General features: G+C 34.5%; 2 protein-coding genes across 2 annotated transcripts; one reads left to right on the top strand and one right to left on the bottom strand.

Annotated features, from left to right (window-relative positions):
* The first annotated feature begins 2,316 nt into the window (after nt 1-2,316).
* Nucleotides 2,317-10,114, top strand: LOC125049511 (CD63 antigen-like). The gene is made up of 5 exons (XM_047648860.1): nt 2,317-2,607; nt 5,818-6,018; nt 7,938-8,099; nt 8,989-9,234; nt 9,866-10,114. Exons 1-5 carry the CDS (start codon nt 2,503-2,505, stop codon nt 10,031-10,033), a joined length of 882 nt encoding a protein of 293 aa, XP_047504816.1. The 5' UTR covers nt 2,317-2,502; the 3' UTR covers nt 10,034-10,114.
* A 70-nt stretch (nt 10,115-10,184) lies between these two features.
* On the bottom strand, nt 10,185-12,065 carry LOC125049510 (alpha-ketoglutarate-dependent dioxygenase alkB homolog 4). The gene is made up of 2 exons (XM_047648859.1): nt 11,170-12,065; nt 10,185-10,434 (listed from the first exon to the last, which is right to left on the bottom strand). Exons 1-2 carry the CDS (start codon nt 11,919-11,921, stop codon nt 10,230-10,232), a joined length of 957 nt encoding a protein of 318 aa, XP_047504815.1. The 5' UTR covers nt 11,922-12,065; the 3' UTR covers nt 10,185-10,229.
* Nucleotides 12,066-21,618: the final 9,553 nt, after the last annotated feature.

Genomic DNA, 21,618 nt, shown 5'->3' with positions numbered 1-21,618 from the left:
TAAAACTTTAATAATCTAACCCAACGTGTAAAAAAATAAACAAAAAACTTCCTTCAATCGTGTGCGCTGCGAAAACTATTAATGATAGAACAAAATGATGTATTACAATTTTTCAGGACACATCACTATCTATGAGAAATGTCGCGACAGCATGTCTCTATCTTCTATAGTTACGTCACAATAAGCGTCTTTTTATTATTATTATTTTTTCTTAAAATACCACCGCTAGATAAGGCTCTTTATTCGTACCTAGGTATTGATCCTTATCAAAATAATTACCAACGTTTCACCTTAGCTACAATTTAATGGCATAACCACCAAAAAAGCATGGTGGATTGGTGTTCTCCTACCTTTTCTTTTGAAAAGTTTACTACTATGTAATATAACAAAAATCTTAGCCACAGCAACGCTTGGCCGAGTCTACTAGTGTCTCAATAAAAATGAACTCTTGGCCATTACGTAATAAGTTTTTAAAGGAAATATGGAAAGGATTTTCATAATTGGTGTCACGTCGAACATGACTTATTTGCATGTCGCTCCATTTAAACATAATTCTAGATAAAGCTGATAAGCAGGTATCAGAGATAAGACATGTCGCATTATCAAAGAACTTGGTACGCGATACAAAATTGTTTTCGGATAAAAATTATAAGTATTATCAATTAATAGCAATACATATAAGTGAATATTTTCCAATATCAATACTAAACCAATCCAAAACAACAGTTCTGGATTATATTTAAGATAGGTTTTAAAAACATTCAAGAACAACATCTGCCATGCCTCACAACAGAAAGTCTTGAGTCTTGGGAATGGGAGTCAAGAGATGAGAAAAGAATAAGAGGTAGACAGGACAGGCGATGGAGGGTTGATCTGGAACCCACAGATGGCGCTGTGTAGAGTAACCTGGGAAACAAATAAATCGAGAAAGCTTGAAGAGGCCTAAGTGTACCAGGACACATTTGACCAAATATTTTGTTCTGTACTATATTTAAAAAGGGTTACTGAAATAAAAAGGACTAATAATAATTAAAAAAAACATTGAACAAAATGTCTCAATATAAAACTAAAAATAATTATCTAAGAGTAATGATGTTTATTAGATAGTAATCATAACAATAATAAATACAAAATTTACAATTTCCTTAACCTACATAGTAATAATAAAAATAATTAAAAACTAATAAGAAGAAAATCAAAACAATTTTAAAAAGTTTGGTCTCTGTACCTTAAACGCTGGCAGCATTTCCTCGCTGTATTGCGATACTTATTCGTTGAGCGAGGAAAGGACCAGCATTGAGGTCACCGGTACTATCTACAAGGCGCCAACTTAAATCTTTAATTAGCGCCTGTGCACTTGAACCCCACGGCCCAAGAGTCTCTACTCCAAAGGGAACTAAACCGAAGTTGAAGGAAAGACTTATATTTTAGCCGTTTATTATTTTTCGCCTGCTCTGCGGTCGGCCCAGCTTTTTTGCTTGTCCGAGGCAGGTGAGACGGGGCAAACGTATCCACACAAGTAGCATCCCATACCAAAGCCCGTCCCATCTTCCAAGGGATCAACGAAATCCGGTCGCTTGCTATCGTCTCTTGCTATGCCTGTTGGCTCCAAAATAGCTGGAACATTTAAAAGTCAACGTTTGAAGCAATTCTTTGCATCTATGGTGAATTTACTGTCTTTATCATTTCGCCATGCATATGCTGATGGGGGTCATTGGTCAACGCTTTTTTTATAATTAATTGCTTTAAGATGAATTGGTTTAATAGAGTAACGGAGTGCTTATTGCCAGTTCTTCTCGTCGGTTCTACGGCCTTGATTTGAGAACTGGCCGTAAATGTAAACGTACATTCATTTATGACGTTCCTTACTTAATGATTATATGTATTTTGATTTTATACTGTGATTCATCTAACTTATGTCTCGAGTGGGTCCCACTTTAAGTCCGGTGTTACTAACACCCGGAAGAAGAGATCTAAGAGTTTTACTATAAGAAGTAAATTTAGTTACCATCTCCGTGGCGCAGTGGTAACATACAGGTACAGGGTTCGAATATTGAAACAAATACAAGATGGAAGACAATGAAGACTGCCTTATGTAGAAGTATGTGTATTCTTGATAATAAAATCCAGAATGAAATCTTATTTTAAAAATTAAATTTTATTAGTTGTTGCGCAAACGACTCAAAAGGCATTTAACTATCAATAGCCTTCACGTCACTAATTGACAGTATGACGTCACATTTTCACGTTCTAAGGCTAAACGCAGCAAGTCATTGGAAACTGACTTAATCAAGATGGCTTCCTATGTCTGTTATGCTAATGAGTACACAAATAATTTACGTCTTAGTATTTCATACTTAATCGTGCGAGGACGTGTTACGTTATCAAAGACAAAATTAACTTTACCAAAACATATCTATCAATCGTGTTATCTTTGATATAAAATCATTCGTGATTCAGTGAGGATACAAGTCGAACGTGCTAGTAAGAAAATCCGTGAAAATGACGCTTAACAAACACTCGCAGAAGATTCACTTCAAAACTGAGTCGGAATACACGATGAAGTCTATAAGGTTCCTGCTTTTAACAATAACAACTATGTTTATTGTGAGTATTATTTCGAATTTAATTTATATAATACCTTTGTTTTGTAATATCGTATCGGCAAATTTGACAGCGGCGTTTATCTTTACTGAGGAGTAGGAGACTAACACTACTTACACTTACACTCACTAATCTTACACAATAGATTAGTGAGTATAAGTGTTATTGCTGTACCGTTTTAATGTCTAAGAAAGAGACCAAAAAGTACTCCAAGTCATTTTTATGAAATGAAGGGACATACTCGCACTCCGATGGGACGCTTGTCTGACCTGACCTCACGAGAGCAGATCCTTCATACAGATCCAAGCGACGGATCCAATACTCCTATTAAAAATGATAATTATATTATAAAGCAAATGTTATGTTACGCTCAAGAAATTTTTATTAAGATATGATAGTTTTATTACGCCACTGAGGAAAAAATAATGCCTATCAGTAAAGTTTTTGCGCAGATAGTCTCATTCCTAAGACTGTGTGTTCGAACTCTACCTGTGCGCCAGTATTAGGGTTAGTTTGCAGATAAATGCGCAATTAACACTGATTCGTATAGTGAAGTGTAACATCGTTAGCAATTGACATAGTTCAGGCTGATTAAAGTTTTATTTTTAAAATGTCTCTTGTAACGTCTATTAATAATTTTCACGTCTACCTCATTGCATACAATTATAACGATCACTAACATAAATGAATATAACAAAAAACAATAACTAATACTAACTATTAAAAGGAGTTCCTTTAGGCAAGGTTTCGAAGATACTGGCAGCGTTCCCCCTTTGAATAGCTAGACTAATTCTTTATCCGAGGTAGCTGCCAGCTCTTCGGTCTTCTGTGATAACTAGAATAAAGACAGCAAAAACAAATAGCAAAGACGTAATACAGAACTGAAACCTCTGAATAGAAAGATCTCGAAGTCTTTGGAAATATTATAAGATATACTTTTTGACTTGTTTTCGTCAAAAGGTTGCTGCAATGTCGTGAGAATGGAACTAAATAAAAGTTCTATTTATTTCCGAACCAATTCGACTTAGGGTCCTTCAAGAAAAGAGCGTACCAATTCTTAAAAGGCCGGCAACGCACTCGCGAGCCCTCTGGCCTTGAGAGTGTCCATGGGTGGCGGTATCACTTAACATCAGGTGAGCCTCCTGCCCGTTTGCCCCCCGTTCTATAAAAAAAAAAAGGTCTATAAGCAATTTCTTATACAAAAGTTAAAAAAAATAGTGGCGCTACAACCTTTTTAGGTCTGGGCCTCAGATTTTTGTATCTGTTTCATGATCGTTTGTCAATCTAATAGTGCAAGTAGGTGATCAGGCACGCTGTCGACTTTTTGGGTCTTAGGCAAGCCCGAATGTTAAATGCGCACATAGACAGAAAGTCAAGGTACACAGCCGGGTGAACCTACAAAACAACTATACAAAAGGTAATCATATTGAAATAAACATATGTTTTTATTACACACATCGCTTGACTATACGAGTAAGATAACAACTGAAATTAATTACGTACAGGGTTACGTACCTACATAAATTATCAAATAATTATAAATTGAATTCCGACACTTATTATTTTTTCATCTTTAAATACTTTCTTTGCGGTCTTAATAAGTGGCAGATAGGTGAGGGGTACCGGGTCCGATTCCCGGTTCGGGGGCAAGTTAATTTAATTTAAAATTTGTTCTCGGCCTTTGGGAGCGGTACCGGGCGAGTGCCTAAACCGTACATGGAGGACATGGTCGAAAGTTCTAAGGCAAGCACGAATTATAAAAAAAGGGTGCGTGTACTTATGTACGCGCGTAAGAAGTTATACTTCCTTGGCTTTCTTTATTTTTTTAAAATATTAAATAATTAATAACAAATATTTAACGTTAATAATTTAATAATATTATATTATTCATTCAATTTAATAACTACGTATGTTTCATAACCTTTTAACTAAGTAACAATAGGTCTTTGTGAAAAAGCATTGCTAAATTTCTTTGAAAAAATAATTAAAACTCCTTTATTTGTTTAAAAGGTAAATGTCATTATGTTCATTCAACATTCTTGGCATAGCTGCTAACTTCACGCATATTCTATTTCTTTTTACTTGTAGATTGTCTTATTCCCATCTCGCTCGCGCACGCTATAATCACACTGACAACTTTGTGTCTCAGGTGCGCGCGCATCGTAAAATTTCACTCTCATCAATTTTTCATAACGCGCCTAAAGAAGTATAACTTCAAAAAAAAATCTTATACTTGACGCTGGCTAATGCACAAACCGTGCCAGAGCCATAAAAAAAATCACTAACGATTCATAACTTGACACATTCACTAATTCTTAAACAACATCTCAACCTGTCCTGTGCTGAAACAAAAAATACTTATTGTGCAACAATAGTTTAATTATAAAATATGTTATGTAGAATTATTGCCATTATCCTGTCAAAAGGAAGAGACTGGCTGCCCACTACACAGGGAATCTCAGGTGCTAGTGCACTTTCTTTTTACCTAAATATCCATTTTATTGTATCAAAAAATCGTCAACTGTTTTCCTACCCGTTCAGAAAGTAGAGAGAGAACTGGGAAGAAGCTCAATAATTACTCTCTTCAATTTCTATTTACATACTTAAGTTTCATGTGTATCAAATATATTATATATGTATATACTTGTTTATAAAAGTATTTTACACAGGTAATTGTATATACAATATACATAGAACGATAATACCATCAAAGACGTTGAGATTATACCATCCGTATCACCTCGACGTTCCACAACTGAGCGTTTTAAGGCAATTCTTTGAAGCGCACCACCGCTATGTGGAACCAGCTGCCCATCGGAGTATTTCCGAACCAATTCGACTTAGGGTCCGGCAAGAAAAGAGCGTACCAATTCTTGAAAGACCGGCAACGCACTTGCGAGCCTTATGGCAATGTGAATGTCCATGGGCGGAGGACTTAACATCACGTAAGCCCGTTTGCCTCCTATTACATAAAAAAAATATCAGTAGTTTCATACTTTTTGCATTTTGTTTCTTTTCCTTACTATCGTTGGGAAGAGGCCGCCTAATTCTGTTTGAGGTATTCATTTTATACAACTTGTATCGAGTTATATTGATACAACAATAGAATTCAACAGTAGTCTAATAGACAATTTTCGAAAATCTAAATGAAATTAAGAACCTCAATCCATAACAGAAGTCCATAAGTATAAGTAAGAATATTTTATATTACAGATTATTGCTGGTCTTATGGTCGTGCTGGGAATATCAGTATATACGCACTACCACAACTTCTCCTTCTTCTACGAGGCAGCTAAAAGTGGTCGTTTCGTAACACCGTCCCTACTGTGCGTTCTATTCGGCATGGGACTCTTCATAGTGACGCTATTTGGATTCTTCGGTAGTCTTAAACAGAGCACGTGTTTGGTGAACATGGTATGTATCTTATTATAAGCAATTATACTTCAATTAATTTATTTGCATGCAGGACGAATTAAGATCTATAGTCGTATTTTTAATTAGACTAAGCCAACTGACAGTAGCTAATGTCACTTTGTAAAATAATGTTGCCACATTTAAAGTAATAGTGATGCGTTCAGTTCTTGTTCAATCAGATGAATGAACAATGAGTGTGAATAGTCAATCATTTCAAACAATAAAAGAATATTATTTCTATTTCAAAATTGTATAAAAGTGCTCTGATATAAGTTAGGTACTAGTACTATGTAACTACAATCAGTTTTTTGACGTCTTATTACAAAGCGCGGGGCGGCGACTAGTGCCATCACCGATCATTAATTCAGGGGTTTTTACTTTGTCACAACACTATTTTTATTTCATTAAAAACTGACAACACCGTAAACGTCAGTTGATATCGTCTAATTAAAAATTCGACTATATAATAAATAATTATATCGTTTCTGTTTTTTTGACAATTCACACCAATTAACCTAGTCCCATGCTAAGCTGGTGAAGCTTGTGTTATGGGTACTAGGCAACGGATATACATACATATTATAGATAGATAGACATATAAATACATATTTAAACACCCAAGACCTAAGTACAACACCAAATGCTCATCACATCGATGTACGTCTCAGCCGGGGATCGATTCCGGGACCCATGGATTCGCAGTCAGGGGTACTAACCACTAGACCAATGAGTCGTCTATAGTCGTTTCTGTGGCCAAATGAAGTGCCTATGTTAACACACTGCGCGTCCGGACAAAATAGAATGCTTCATATTTAATACACACACAAATATATACACGTATATTATTAAGTAACAGTCGCATTTCTGAGCCGTAAACTACAAATTAAAATACTAAAATGTGGTATTTTAAGGATTACAATAATTAGTAATAAAAAACTTTCTAACTTAAACTCAAAATAACTTTACACTTATGAACGTAAACAGAAAAGATTATAAATTGATTCTAAATTTACATTTACTACCAGTTCGCAAGTCAAGGGCGTAGCGATTCTGTAACTCACTTTTCACACAGCGGTTTTTGCATCGGCGGTCGCTCTCAGAGTTTCTTGCCAGCCCTGCGATTCTGAATTACAGAATCGCAGGGCTGGCAAGAAACTCTCCGCCACTCTTTTTAATCGCTAACACGTGAAGTACATTTATATTGCATGAACATAAGTTGTGTTATTTACGTTCCATTGTTCGTAATTGAACAAACATTAGAGAATTACGCGCAAGTTAAAATGTCACTTGCTTTCAACATCCGACACATAATTATAGATCCGACAACACTAAAGATTTGGCCAGGACTCTTTACTAAAATTTGTTTTTTGGAATTATAATCCATAACTTACGAGGCAATTCAACTCAATGAAGCCGCTGTCATGTGCTAAGTAATATGACCAGGACTTTTTTGATTTGTCCGATTTTCGATTTTTTCTTCGACCTGGCGATCTCTTCGACCTGAAGTAAACTTTAAAAATGATGTAGCGATGTAGTTTATTGCTTAGCTTATAGGGACCAAACTTTTTAAATTTGTTTTGATTTCCTTTTTAATAATTTTTAGTATTACTTTGTAGGTTAAGAAAATTGTAAATAGTGTACCTATACCTACTTGATTGTTAATAAAATGAATGTTTTCTAAAAATATAAGTTTCTACATAAAATATAAGTACCTATATAGATATTGTAAAATGAAACAATAAATCTTTTGATCTGGCTGATCTAATTGTTTTTGTAGAATAATGTAACATCAGAAATTGTTGTCAGACATGCGGGTTTTACTATATTCTCCAGCATCGTAAAACAATGTCAATATCAAATTCATAACCTAAAGATCGCGTTCTATCAGCTAATACTTTTAAAACTTTACCATTTTTCAGTACGCATTTTTCCTGATCATTATGGTGATACTGAAGATCGTGGTTGTCATTTTGTCATTCACCATCAGCACAAATCAACTGCGTAGTTATGTCAGGGTGCCCGTTGAACAATACGTGGAAGACTCCGAAATAAGTGTCGAATTAGACGCTTTGCAAAAATCAGTAAGTATTAAGATACTTCAAATAGGATACTAATAATACTTTTAATTTTCAGTTTCGTATTCGCACAGTTAGGTTTGCGACTAACTGTAAACAAAAAAATATTTTTTGCTGTGTTGGTGAGTTCTCAAAATTGTGTGTTGTGATTTAATTATATTTTTAAGTATTCTATTTGTTATAGAAATAACTAAGTAGCATGGTGTGTTTGCTACGTAAAGAGTGCAATTAGTTTTCATTTTTGTTTGTTTCTAGATGTATATTGTATTGCAATGCCTGTTGGCAAACCCGTTTTCAAATAAGATACATATAAGTAATGCTCAGCGGTTGTTTTTAAATCGAATCTTTTTCCGGGACGTCTGCGCTATAGCAGAGATTTTTGGTCAGTTCAGGGCCGCTTTTTGTACCTTCTCAAATCAAGACTTATTATTATTCAAATTCAGACGCACTGGCGGATTTACTATTTTCAAGGTATAGGCTGTGAAGTTAGCCCTTGCCTCTACAATCCAACAATTTCGTTAAAACAGCACAGCGTCCAACCAGTAGTAGTACCGACAGGGTTAATAGGGGGATGAGAGAGGAGGGTAATACGTTTTATGCAATTACGCTCTTTTCACTTATGTAAAGTCTCTAGAATATGGAGGTTTGCTACTCCAAATATACAATGACAAGTGAGAGGGGGAGTCATCGGCAAATTTCATTGCATACAACAGTTCTATCTGTTCAGACGTGTTACACCGCTATTAGTTTTTAAAAGAAACATTCTTATAAAAACTGCATTTTAAAATATTTTAAATACCAATATCTTTTTCCGCTTGAAAAGTTTCCTGGCGATATAAGACGTATGTTACAATGTTGTTTCTATCGAAAACTTTGTAGGTAACATTTGTTTTAGCTCAACTGTTGTGGTAGTACATCTTACAAAGATTACGCTGGGATGAACTTCACTAGTTACCACGATACAGTAGTTATCAGTACCGACACGGATACAATAGTGGTCCCAACATCATGTTGCGCAAAGAGTGGTGACGTATACTGCACCAGAATAAGAAGTACTGGTTGCCAAAACGCGTTGGTCAATATGCTGGTGCAAAACTCCAGTGTGATCGGCATTCTCGGAGTTTCTGTCACGTTTATTCAGGTATATACTTTTTAATGGGATTAAATAGAAATACAGTCAAACCTGGGTAAGTGAGAAAACTCTATAAGTGAGAGTAATAGCCGGGACCCGTAATTTTAAGCTCCCATAACCTCTATTAGCGAGAAACAGAAACCTCTGTAAGAGAGAGTCGTTTTTCCATCATGGACCTCCGTAAGTGAGACTGCTACTTATCTTATACCTCTATAAGCGACAGTCGAGCTTTATTTATTTATATTATTTAGGAGGAACTATAGCTACAATAAACATACATACATAAAAGATACACACATACAGTAACAAATGACAAAACAAATTTGACATTTTCATTCATTCAGGATTTTTTAAGTGTAGTGTAAGTTCTAAATAAAATAAAATATATATGTACATAATAAATGTTGTGCACATTATGCACATAATTTTATCATATTACATATTTACTACATTCGTACTCGCTGTGACATGTTATTGCTGCGTAAGAGAGAAAGCGTAGAGTTTATTAAATTAAATTGTGCATGAGTTATACACTCACTCACTCAGAACAAGTGAAGCAACTATCTTCTTATGTCATATTTATCCTAAAACTGGGAATTGATTGTTTACCCAACAGAAATATATACATTATTCGTTTCAGATTCTCGGGATAATATTTGCCTTGTTGCTGGCAAAGTGCATTCGTAAGATGAAAAGCGAAAAGGCACTAATACAATGGAAAATAAGAGAACAAATGATTCTGGCTCAAAAATCAGAAGCTGAGGATAACACTGTCTATATTGGTCATACAGAATCAAGTCATGCCTAATATGTATAGAATATATTTTTTATGAAATTTTAATTTAAGTCAGGTTGAAAAAACCATGTAAATTGTGTATATTTTTAACAATTGCTAATATTATTTTAACCACATATTAAATGCAATTAATTAGGTTTATAATTAAAATAAAAAACAATTGCATTATTTAATAAATAGATAAATACTGTTTTATTGTCTATAATTCTTATTCACTACTACACCTATGATCCCAAAACTGTTTTGCCTTTGATCGGATTTCATCTCCGCTAGATTGGTGTTGACCATTTGTTAAGTATATTGGTGTGAATTCACGGTAAGCTATACATACACGTCGAGCAAGAATGTCTTCTCTGAGAATACAGTGCTCCCAATGGTACCGTGGCTCTCCATACATAAGTGCTAAGGAACGTCTGAAATAGTAAAATATTAAATTCAATTTTATCATCAACTAGCTGGCCTGGCGAACATCGTACCGCCTAACAGTCGATTCTTTATTTTGTTTAAATACTTATACTGCTATTCGGGACACCGGTCTAGCTAGTAAGATAAAAAAAGAAAGTTTATAAGACAACAAATATATTATGTCAAAAAATAAAAATTTACCTTCTCGGAACCCCTCCACTAACACTTGAACTTTATGATATGGTATTAAAGTTCAAATTGCCTTTAAATATTATTACAAATATTTTGTATGGGAATATAGAAAAGTGTTGTTTTTAGACTTTTTTTACTCAATTTTTTTAATTTTTCTCTCCGTAAGAACCATCCTCGTACTTCAAGGAATATTATAAAAAAAGAATTGGCCAAATTGGTCCAGGCGTTGTTGAGTTATGCGCTTACCAACACATTTTGCGATTCATTTTTATATTATAGATATTACTTTAATTGCATACACAAATATAGGAATTGTAATTAAATATAAATGTATAAGTTTTGCCTGTTACTTTTTTATTATAAACTAATATTCAATAGGTAGATCAAGATAAGATTGATAAGATCTTGGAAAAGTATGAATGTTTGCAAACTAAGTATTTAGTTAATATAAATTGGTTTAATGGCTTATTTTGCTTTATCATATTCATCATAGCCAATACAATATTTCTGGTATTCACTGCACATCATAAGCATTGTAAAAGATTATGTACCTGATCATTGGTATCCGTACTATGACATCCAATTGCCTCTGAGGTCTACAAGCTTCATACATACTATGACTACATCTCTGCAATTGTAAATTGAGACTTCCATCTTCTTTAATTATTGGGGGATATTCTTCAGCACAAGATAAATTGTACTTTTTTGTATCTCCCTTAAAAGGTATCATTGTAAGGACAGTATCTGTCAAGCAATTCAATGTAAGTATTCGCTCCCCCCACACCCAGCAATCATCAATATGTGGATCAATAGATGCCCCTTTGACAGGATCATACTCTAAGGAACACTGCTCAATAACATGATAACCTTTTAATAAATCAATTGAATCAAATCTTTCCTGAAGATATTTAGAGAACTGGGGAAAACCATTAAATTTACCAGCACTTATTTTCCTTTTTTTAAAATTAGTTTTTGGCCCAAAGTTTTGCTTGCGACGTCCACTCTGAGATATATCCCAAGGCATCTCATCAATATTTTTCATGAGTTCATTTTCTTCATCTTCTGATATAAAATCTAGTTTAATATAAATACCTGCGTATTTAATTGGCTGCCCTGTGTGGTTCGGATGTTCTTTATATAATTCTCCATCCCAACCAGGCCAAGCTAGGTTGCAAAAAGGGCAGTAAACATAACCTTTACTCTTATCCAGCTCTATCAAAGGCTTGAAGTCATTGGCACCGTACTGTGTTTCACAAATTAAACACGTTCTAGCACCCTTACAGCCACAAGGCCGAGGTTTCATTATTTTACAGCTTAGCAGATGTATCACACATAATATTTTATTAGATCAGTAACGTAAAATGATTGTCTGATTGACCAAACCAAAAAAAGTTAAGAATGTTATTATTTGTCAGTTTGTCACTCTTGGTGTCATTACTCAATACTCATTATGGGTATGTTCCGATATACACTGCGACCACTGTACAGAGTACCGTCAATTTAGTATACTGTGAAACCGTTTCTCTATAGCCAGCTATACTGGTTACAATTTAAAACGGAACGCAGTCCAGTATACTAGTCAGCTTCGTTTTTCGACACAGTTTTCAAATGAGTGCATCAAAGTTTTTCAATTCAACAAGAAAAACTATTATTGGAGTATTATCGCATTAAAAAAATCTATATTAATATTAACTGTCAATTGAATTAATACTACAAAGAAAGTAAGTTAGAATTTTAAATGTTTGTTATTAAACTGTAAGTTATATCAGCCGTTAGGCATTCAAGTGGTTTATTTTTATTTTTATTTATTTATTTGATGCACAAAACACATTATAATCTTTACAAAAAAAACTTAAAACTAACAGTTATGAACAGGATTCTAATGTAAAACCATGTGCACACTGCAAAATTAATGTTACAATAATAAAAGGCTCATAACTATCAAAGGTAACATAGTAAAAAAAATAATAATAATAATAAGTTCCTCGACACCAATTTAACGTTAACGTTAACCAGGACCACAAGGGTCAGCACTTAACCTACGATGGAGGATGTCTTTAATTACACTAATGAATTTATTAATGTTGTGACAGAATATGTCCACAAGTAAGTGGTTGCTCTTTGCCATCTCGTTATATTGACGAGCCATCCTGGTCAAAGGGTTGTAAAACGAAATGTTATTTTTATAAATTTGTAGGGAAAATAAATTGACTTCATTAGATCTACGGGCACTAAATTTAATATTAAGGCTTATGTGAGCTAGTAGTTCGGGAGAGTCTATAATGGAGTGGATGATTTTGAAAAGGTAAACTAAGTCGAAGAGTATGCGTCTGGATTCTAATGGTTGAACTTTAAATTTCAGGAGTCTATCGCAATAATTTAAGTTAGACCGGCCAGGTTTTATACGATAACATAAAATTCTGAGAAATTTCCTCTGAATTCGTTCAATTTCGTCAATGTGCACCTTATAATTCGGCGACCATATAGGACTACCGTAATCTAATATACTTCTTACGAGGCTGAAGTATAAGTACAAGGTGCTACGAGGATTTTTAAAACCTTTTGTGGATCTAAGAATAAAACCCAGTAGATGGTTTGCTTTAGACGTGATGTGACTATAGTGGGCACGGAATGAAAGCTTGTCATCGAACAGGATACCTAGGTCTTTTGCAACATCTGATCTGTTAACTAATTGACCATCTATGTCGTAGTTCCATACGATTTTGTTTCGTTTATTAGTAAACGATATGACAAAACACTTGTCTATATTTAAATACATGTAGTTAGTCTTGCACCATTGTGATACGGTATTGATATCACGCTGTAATGTTAAGCAGTCATCTAAATTAGTAATAGAAGTAAATATTTTTAAGTCATCTGCATATAAGAGACAATTGCAGGACAGTTGTTGAATAAGGTCATTAATAAAAACTACGAAGAATAATGGCCCTAAGTGGGAACCCTGAGGTACTCCTGATGTAACTGCGATAGGTGCAGAGATGAAGCCCTTTAACGCAACCAACTGAGTTCTAGAGTCTAGGTATGAGCAGATCCATCTATATAAACTGCCGTGGATACCATGTGACGCTAACTTATGACAGAGCAGATGGTGATTTACCTTGTCAAAAGCCTTAGAGAAGTCAGTGTAAACAGAGTCAACTTGGCCACCTGTGGCAAACACTTGACAGAGATAGTTTTTGTATTCCAGAAGGTTAGTGACCGTAGACCTGTTTCTAACAAAACCATGTTGCTTGTCTGAAAGAACAGGCTTAAAATGACTGTACAGATGAGTATACATCACTGACTCAAATAATTTAGCAGCGCAAGATAAAATACTTATCGGTCTATAGTTTTTACAATTTGACTTATCACCACTTTTATAAATAGGTATTATGTGGGCAGTTTTCCAGCGCTTAGGAAACACGCCACTAGTTAACGATTTATTAAAGAGAATACATAATGGAATGGACAACTCCTTTCCGCAACTTTTTATGAAAATAGGAGGCAGAAGGTCAGGACCTGCCCCTTTATTAATATCCAAAATATCTATTTTACGTTTGATATCTGTTACCGTAATAGAAAAGCCAGATAATATATTAAAATACGTGTTATTTACAGCACCAGATTGGTCAGTGTATATAGTTTTATTAGTTTTATCATCAAAGACTGAACCAAAGTATCGCGAAAAAAGGTCACATATCCCCTGACCGTCTGACTCAGAAGTATTTTCAAGTGTCATGGTGTGAGGCACTGAAATATGGCCTTTACGATTATTCACAAATCTCCAAAATGATTTTATGTCCTTGACCAACGAGTCCTCGATGGATGCGATATACTTGTCGTAACAAATCTTGGTAAGAAATTTGCATCTCACCCTCAGCAAAGAGAAAACATCGTAATCGCGGGGATTCCCAAACCTCTTAAACCGTTTATGATATAAGTTTTTTTTCTTCATTTAACAATTCAACATTTAATTAAAGATTTGCTGTACCAGACTGGATAAGATGAGAATTTGCTGCAACAACTTGGTGTATTTCTTGATATTATTTCAAATAAAAGCTCATAAAAAGCTTCGGTGCACTCATCAATACAAGGGGACGATAAGATTTCGGACCAGTTCACAGACTGGAGTTCAGATTTAATGTTTTCAAAATTACATTTAGCAAAATTAAGCCGTTTAATGTTAGCGCGTTGAAGCCCTTTATATATCTGAATCGGAGAAAGAGTAATCAAAATTGCGGGATGATTTTTTTCTAACAAACTTAATGCAAGTGTTTCATTGACACTTATACAATCTATATTAGAAAGTACCAAATCCAACAAGCGAGCGTTTGCATTTGTGATAAAGTTATGCTGTTTTAGATTACACAGTGACATTAATTCATTTAGTAGAAGGAGCTTCTTACTCGGGTTAGGGGAAATTGACAGAGAGGGATTAATCGAATCAGAGTAATCAGGTGTGTTAAAATCACCAATTAATAAGAAATTATCCGAAGGGAAACGATTAAGAAGTAAATTTTGGCAATGGCTATAAAAGAGTTCAAGCTTGTTAATTCTAATATCAGGAGGCAAATAGCAAACACATAAATTTAAGCGAGAAGTGTCACGTGCTTCAGGAATAAGAGTAACCCAGACATCCTCCATATCACTATCCCACGATGCTTGACGGATGACCTGGTATTTTTTATGGACGGCGAGTAAAACTCCACCTCCCTCGGTTTTAGCACTGGAGGAATCCGCACGATCTCGTCTGAAGAGATTGTAACGGGCGTCAACAACTTCGCCATCGAAAACACTCATATTTAAGTTCGTTTCCGTCAAGCATATAATATCGTAGTTAGAATTTAACAGATTTAAAGAAAATTGAGTTAACTTGCTACGGATTCTGTTTACATTTTGATAAAATATATTAATCATTGTGGAAATAACGTGTGATTCAGTATATAAAAACAAAAATTGATCAAGTACTTACTAAGCAATGATAAACAAACAAATTAGTAGTAGTAATAACAATTAAGACAATTTAGTGAAAGAATCATGACTTTTAATTAGAATGGCTGGGCTTGATTCATCCTTACGAACATAAATTTGGCCATATCGCACCCAAACAAACCTGTAGTTCTTGTCAGTACAAAATTTACGTGCCGCATGGTGTAACTCTTTAGCTTCAGGAGACAAATGTTCAGACAAGTATATCCTGCTCGACGACGAGCCGCCAATACCAATATCGGTAGTAGATAGTTTGGTGTCAGGGTGGGACTTATTGTAGCGAGTCAACGCAGACAAGAGTGTATCACGCTGACGCTGCGACGAGAGGGTAACTAGTATGTTTCGCGGCCTTTTGGAGTTTGAGTCCATCTTAGCTACACGACGACATGCTTTAACATCACTCTCAGATACCACAACTTGTAAACACTCACAGAGTTTTTTGAATAACTCCATCAGATTCTCAGTCTTGCTTTCGGGTACTTCGTGAATCTCGAGGTTTAAGTCACGTGAAATCTTTTCAACTGTAAATAAACGACTCTGGAGTTTTGATAACGTGTTTTGAGATTTCGTAAGTTCAGTCTCGAGTACCCTGATTCGATTGTCTTTGTCTGCAACATTTGACTTCAAATCGTTTTGTTCTAAGATGATAAAATCCGTTGTCGTCGTGAAGTCAGCCTTTACCGACTCAACAGCTCGGCAAACCTCGTCGGTCACCATATCCTTCAAATCCTTTCTAAGCGCGGACCGTAGATTTAATATAAACGACGAGTCCGGGGACAGTTTCAAGTCTATAAGTTTGCTAATACTGTCCAACGTAACCGGCTGCTTTGAAAAGTCAGCGCCTGCAGAAGTTTTCGTAGCAAAATCACGCTCCGGCTCTTTACACGTCGTTATATTTGAGGAGGCGCTTGGTGATTGGTTATAGCGACCCCGCCGGACAGGAGTATTATCGTCATTGTTTTTACGCCGAGTTACATTCTGACACAGAGGACAATTAAGTGATGCCAATTGCTCAGCACTGAGCTGCTTAGTCGACCCGGCAGCAACATCAAGGCATTCATAACAAAACTTGCATTTGCAATTATTACACTTTAAAAAATGATCAACATTTAATACGTTATTACAGCCATGGCACTTCATAGCTTGATTAGATTAGTTACTTAATATTATTATTAAATATATTTCCGTAATTGCACAACAATAAATGCTCTCTTTAAAAATGTCTCAGTAAAAATTCACTGCAATAAATGCTCTTCACAGTAAAGTACGTTTCAGTATTTATACTTTATATTTAAGCAACTCACAATAACGGTCGTTGATCCAAAATAAACACGTATTAGACAGAAAAAAACTGTCAATCTGGGATCTCAGATCACTTGCACAAAGTTTTTTTTTTTATAGTTCACAATTTATAGTCACCAACACAAAATCAGTTTTGAAAAGTCGAATTATTTGTATATATTCCGCACTCCACAAAGCACCTATCACTTCCAGAGATGGACAATTCACTAATATTGCCTTATTATTGCTATTTATGATATATTTCTACTTTTAACTATATTTAATTAATTATGTTATGAGGACACGATGTGTCTGTTATGACTACCCGCAAAAGGTTTTGATTGATCACGTGATCAAAGCACTACGAGTACCTTACCTCGAAAACGCCAGTGCTCGCAGTAGAAGTATAGCGGGGATTTGTGACGTCATATATTTCCTAGGACGCTGCGGCTGTATACTGGCAGTCCATAGCGGAACAAATTTTTGAACAGTGGGAGCACTATACAGTACTCGCAGTGTATATCGGAACATACCCTATGTCTTACGTATTTCAAAGCACAAAGCAAAGCAATAATCCAATAAAACAATGTTATTTTTTTTTGGAGGTTGTACAGTTGTACTACAAAAAGTTATTTGTACCATAGACAATTAAATTCAGTCAGTTTACATTGACAATTAAATATACATTACATTTGACGTCTGACAGTTTTTGCGAATGATTCGATACGGACTTTATTTGTTGAAAAATTACTTAAAAAAAGCGCGGGAAACTTCGTTCATGGTAGGCGTTTTTTTCACGGCGGTGAAAATTTAATTTAATTTTACTAGTGAAAACGCAGAGGACAAGCTGGTAGTTTTAATTTTTGTATTATATGTAATCTTTATATCATATTTGTGTATAGTGTCAACGTCTAGTCGGTAAGTTTTTGTAAATATTGCATGAACAAGCCCCCCGACCTGGGTCGATGGCCATGTTGGCCTAAATCTTCCTGTGGGATCAAACGTATCTGTTGGTTCACAAGATGAATTTGACAAAATGGATACGGATTGTTCGTTATCATCTCAGACACGTGAAGGAAGTCGTAAACGAACACGTTATTTGCGCCTTTGTCGGCAGTGTACGAAAATCAAGAAAAAGAAAGGTAGTGGTTCTAGCGGTGATTACTGTCAGTGCGAAAGCGTATGCAATGTAGAAGATGAGTCAATTTTAATCAAAAAGGTTACTTCTAAACAAAGTAATAATAATTCACACACACACTCGCAAAGTAATAATAATTCACATAACACATCCTCTCAAACATCAACATCTTACATGGAAAATTCAAATATCTCTCAAGACTCTAACGCGGGAAATTTAAACAACACCACAGCTTCAGTAACCAATACAGCCCCCTTTCGATTGGCCGTACTGAATATGTTCCTACTGATGTTTCCCCGTATTTATATTTATATACAAAGTTCACCTGACGACGGGACCATTCTCCATACTATAACATTTGGCAATTTTTTAAAGCAAAACAAATTTAATAAAATTATTCCCGGAAGTGTAAAGCGTATAGGAAGAAACAGGTGCGTAGTTGGCTTTTCTGATTATAAAGACGCCAATAATTTTCTTAACTGCAATCTTTTGGCAACAAAAAAGTTAAAAGCCTTCATTCCCACTTTCAGCGTAATAAGAATGGGTCTAGTTCGCGGGGTCCCTGTAGATTGTAGTATAGAGGAAGTTCAACAAAATGTATCCGTACCTATAGGCTGCGGCAACATACTTAAAATAAGACGTTTGAATCGCAAGGTGAAAATTAATGACTCGGTTTCTTGGAAACCCTCTGAAACAGTTGTAATAACATTTGATGGGCAAGTTTTACCAAAAAGGATTTTCATGTGCTATAATGCTTTTCCAGTAGAGATATATATTTATCCTACGATACAATGCTATAAATGTTGCCGTTATGGTCATAGCAAAGTTCAATGTCGTTCTAAGACTCCAATATATTATAACTGTGGAGTTCAACATGCAGGTGTATCATGTGACAGGTCAGATGAAGATCCTCTGTACTGTGTAATGTGTGAAGTCGAAGGGTCCCATTCAGCGATAGATAAATCATGTCCAGAATGTGTGAGACAGACAGAAATCAAAGTTAAAATGGCACAGAGCTGCATGTCTTATGTCAAAGCCAGTAAATATTTTCCTTCTTAACAGCCTTTATACGCAGATGCATTAAGTTCAACAATTCCGGAAGTTCCAATACCCGCATATTCTTCCGCAGCGAAGTCTGTATCTCGGAATAATTCTACTGATCCCTCATATAAAAAGACAGTATTCTTAAAACCTAGCTCTCCTCCTAAACCTCGACATGGTTATGATCGTGTTGCTCATAATAATGTATTAAAAGACTTCCAAGTTCCAAATCCTAAAAATGGCAGTGCTCTGGTTGGTCACAAAAATAAAGAGGAAAAAAAATCTGATGTCTTAGAAATGATACTAGCATTATTAACTACTTTAATAAACTCAAACTTACTGAAACCGTCCCACGTTGCCTCTATTAATGAAAAAGTGAAATCAATTAATGTTATTAAAAATAATGGATTGCTAGAGTGTTGTTCCAAAGAAATATGATTAAATTTATTTGATAACTAAATATTCTTCTGTTGTTGTCGGGTTATCTGAGACGTGATAGAAGTCAAGGGTACCTATTTAGGATCCCTGGATATACTTTCTTGCGAAATGATAGTATTGATGGCCATGGTGGCGTAGCATTACTTGTCAGAAACTCAATATTTTTTTCTGCAATATTGTTTTCTTCATTAATCTCTAATGATGCCATTAATATTGTCGGCATGAAAATTTATATTATTTCCAGTAATATTTGCGAGTGTGGAGAAGATATTGGTGATCTCGACCATATTTTCTTTTCTTGCACCTCCTTTCTGAATTCCTCACAATTACTTCATGTTCCGTTTCCGACTAAAATCTCCTGCCTTTTGCTTTATCCTTTATTGTATTATAATGTATTATCTTCTTTCATAATCAATAATAACATTAAGATGTAACAAAATATGTACAGAAACAGTACATATTTTATTTTTAATCAACTTATTAGTACGGGAGGTAGCAACGTTTGAAAAAAAAGAATTTTAGGTCAGCTGATTTTGTGATATGTCTTCCTTCTTGCACTTCCGGTTAGAGTCTGGGCAATCTGGCTGGCGGTAGCGGTTGCGTTCATTAGTGCGCATCCTATCTGTCCAGGTAATAATCCTGGATTTTAAAAGCATTTTAAGAAGCGTAATTATTAATTTTTCGTTTTTAAATACGTCTACCTGACATACTTTTCTTATTGCCAGACATTTTTCACGTTGCTAACTATGTGCCAGACGCGATTTTAAGTTTTATTTTTATAAAAATTTCAAAGCATTTTAGAATGTCTGTAATTTTAATATTATGTTATTTAAATATAAGAAAAACTGAAAATGAATTTGCCAGACATTAATTCGGTTGTTAAGTCTTGAATTAAAATGATAAAGTATTGCAGTATGATGAAGCATTGCATTTTAAGAAGCGTAATTTTTTGTTTTTCCTTTTTAAATACGTCTACCTGACATACTTTTTTTATTGCCAGACATTTTTCACGTTGCTAACTATGTGCCAGACGCGATTTTAAGTTTTATTTTTATAAAAATTTCAAAGCATTTTAGAATGTCTGTAATTTTAATATTATGTTATTTAAATATAAGAAAAACTGAAAATGAATTTGCCAGACATTAATTCGGTTGTTAAGTCTTGAATTAAAATGTAAAAGTCATGAAAAGTATTGCAGTAATAATGCTTGTAGTACGAGCATAAAAAGGAATATAAAATTAATAATCAACACTTTATTTAAATTGTCCTAATTACTAAATGTAAGTTATGAATAATTAATATTAAGTTTTCAAGTTGTTTTAGCCTATATGGACGTCACAAAAAAGAGGCATCTTCATAATCATCATCAACATCGTCGCTGTCTTTGTCGGTGTCATTCATATCATCTTCTTGGGAACTTTCGTTATCTTCTAAAACTCTATCAATTACCATCCTCAGTTGCAGATATTATTGTTCAAAGTAAGTGTTAAATGGAACATTTATCAATAATAACTAAAATGTTTAATAACGAACAATAAAAATTACACTGTTTATCTTTTTTCAGTTGCAGATGATAGAGTTTTAGAAGATAACGAAAGTTCCCAAGAAGATGATATGAATGACACCGACAAAGACAGCGACGATGATGATGATGATTATGAAGATGCCTCTTTTTTGTGACGTCACTATAGGCTAAAACAACTTGAAAAACTTAATATTAATTATTCATAACTTACATTTAGTAATTAGGACAATTTAAATAAAGTGTTGATTATTAATTTTAATCTAATTTTATATTCCTTTTTATGCTCGTACTGCAATACTTTTTCATTTTAATTCAAGGTTTAGCAATCGAATTAATGTCTGGCAAATTCATTTCAGTTTTTCTTATATTTAAATAACATAATATTAAAATTACAGACATTCTAAAATGCTTTGAAATTTTTATAAAAATAAAACTTAAAATCGCGTCTGGCACATAGTTAGCAACGTGAAAAATGTCTGGCAATAAAAAAAGTATGTCAGGTAGACGTATTTAAAAACGAAAAATTAAAAATTACGCTTCTTAAAATGCTTTTAAAATCCAGGATTATTACCTGGACAGATAGGATGC

The sequence above is a fragment of the Pieris napi genome, chromosome 5, assembly GCF_905475465.1.
Source record: "Pieris napi chromosome 5, ilPieNapi1.2, whole genome shotgun sequence".
NCBI lineage: Eukaryota > Metazoa > Arthropoda > Insecta > Lepidoptera > Pieridae > Pieris > Pieris napi.
This window is presented reverse-complemented; position numbering and strand designations above follow the sequence as displayed.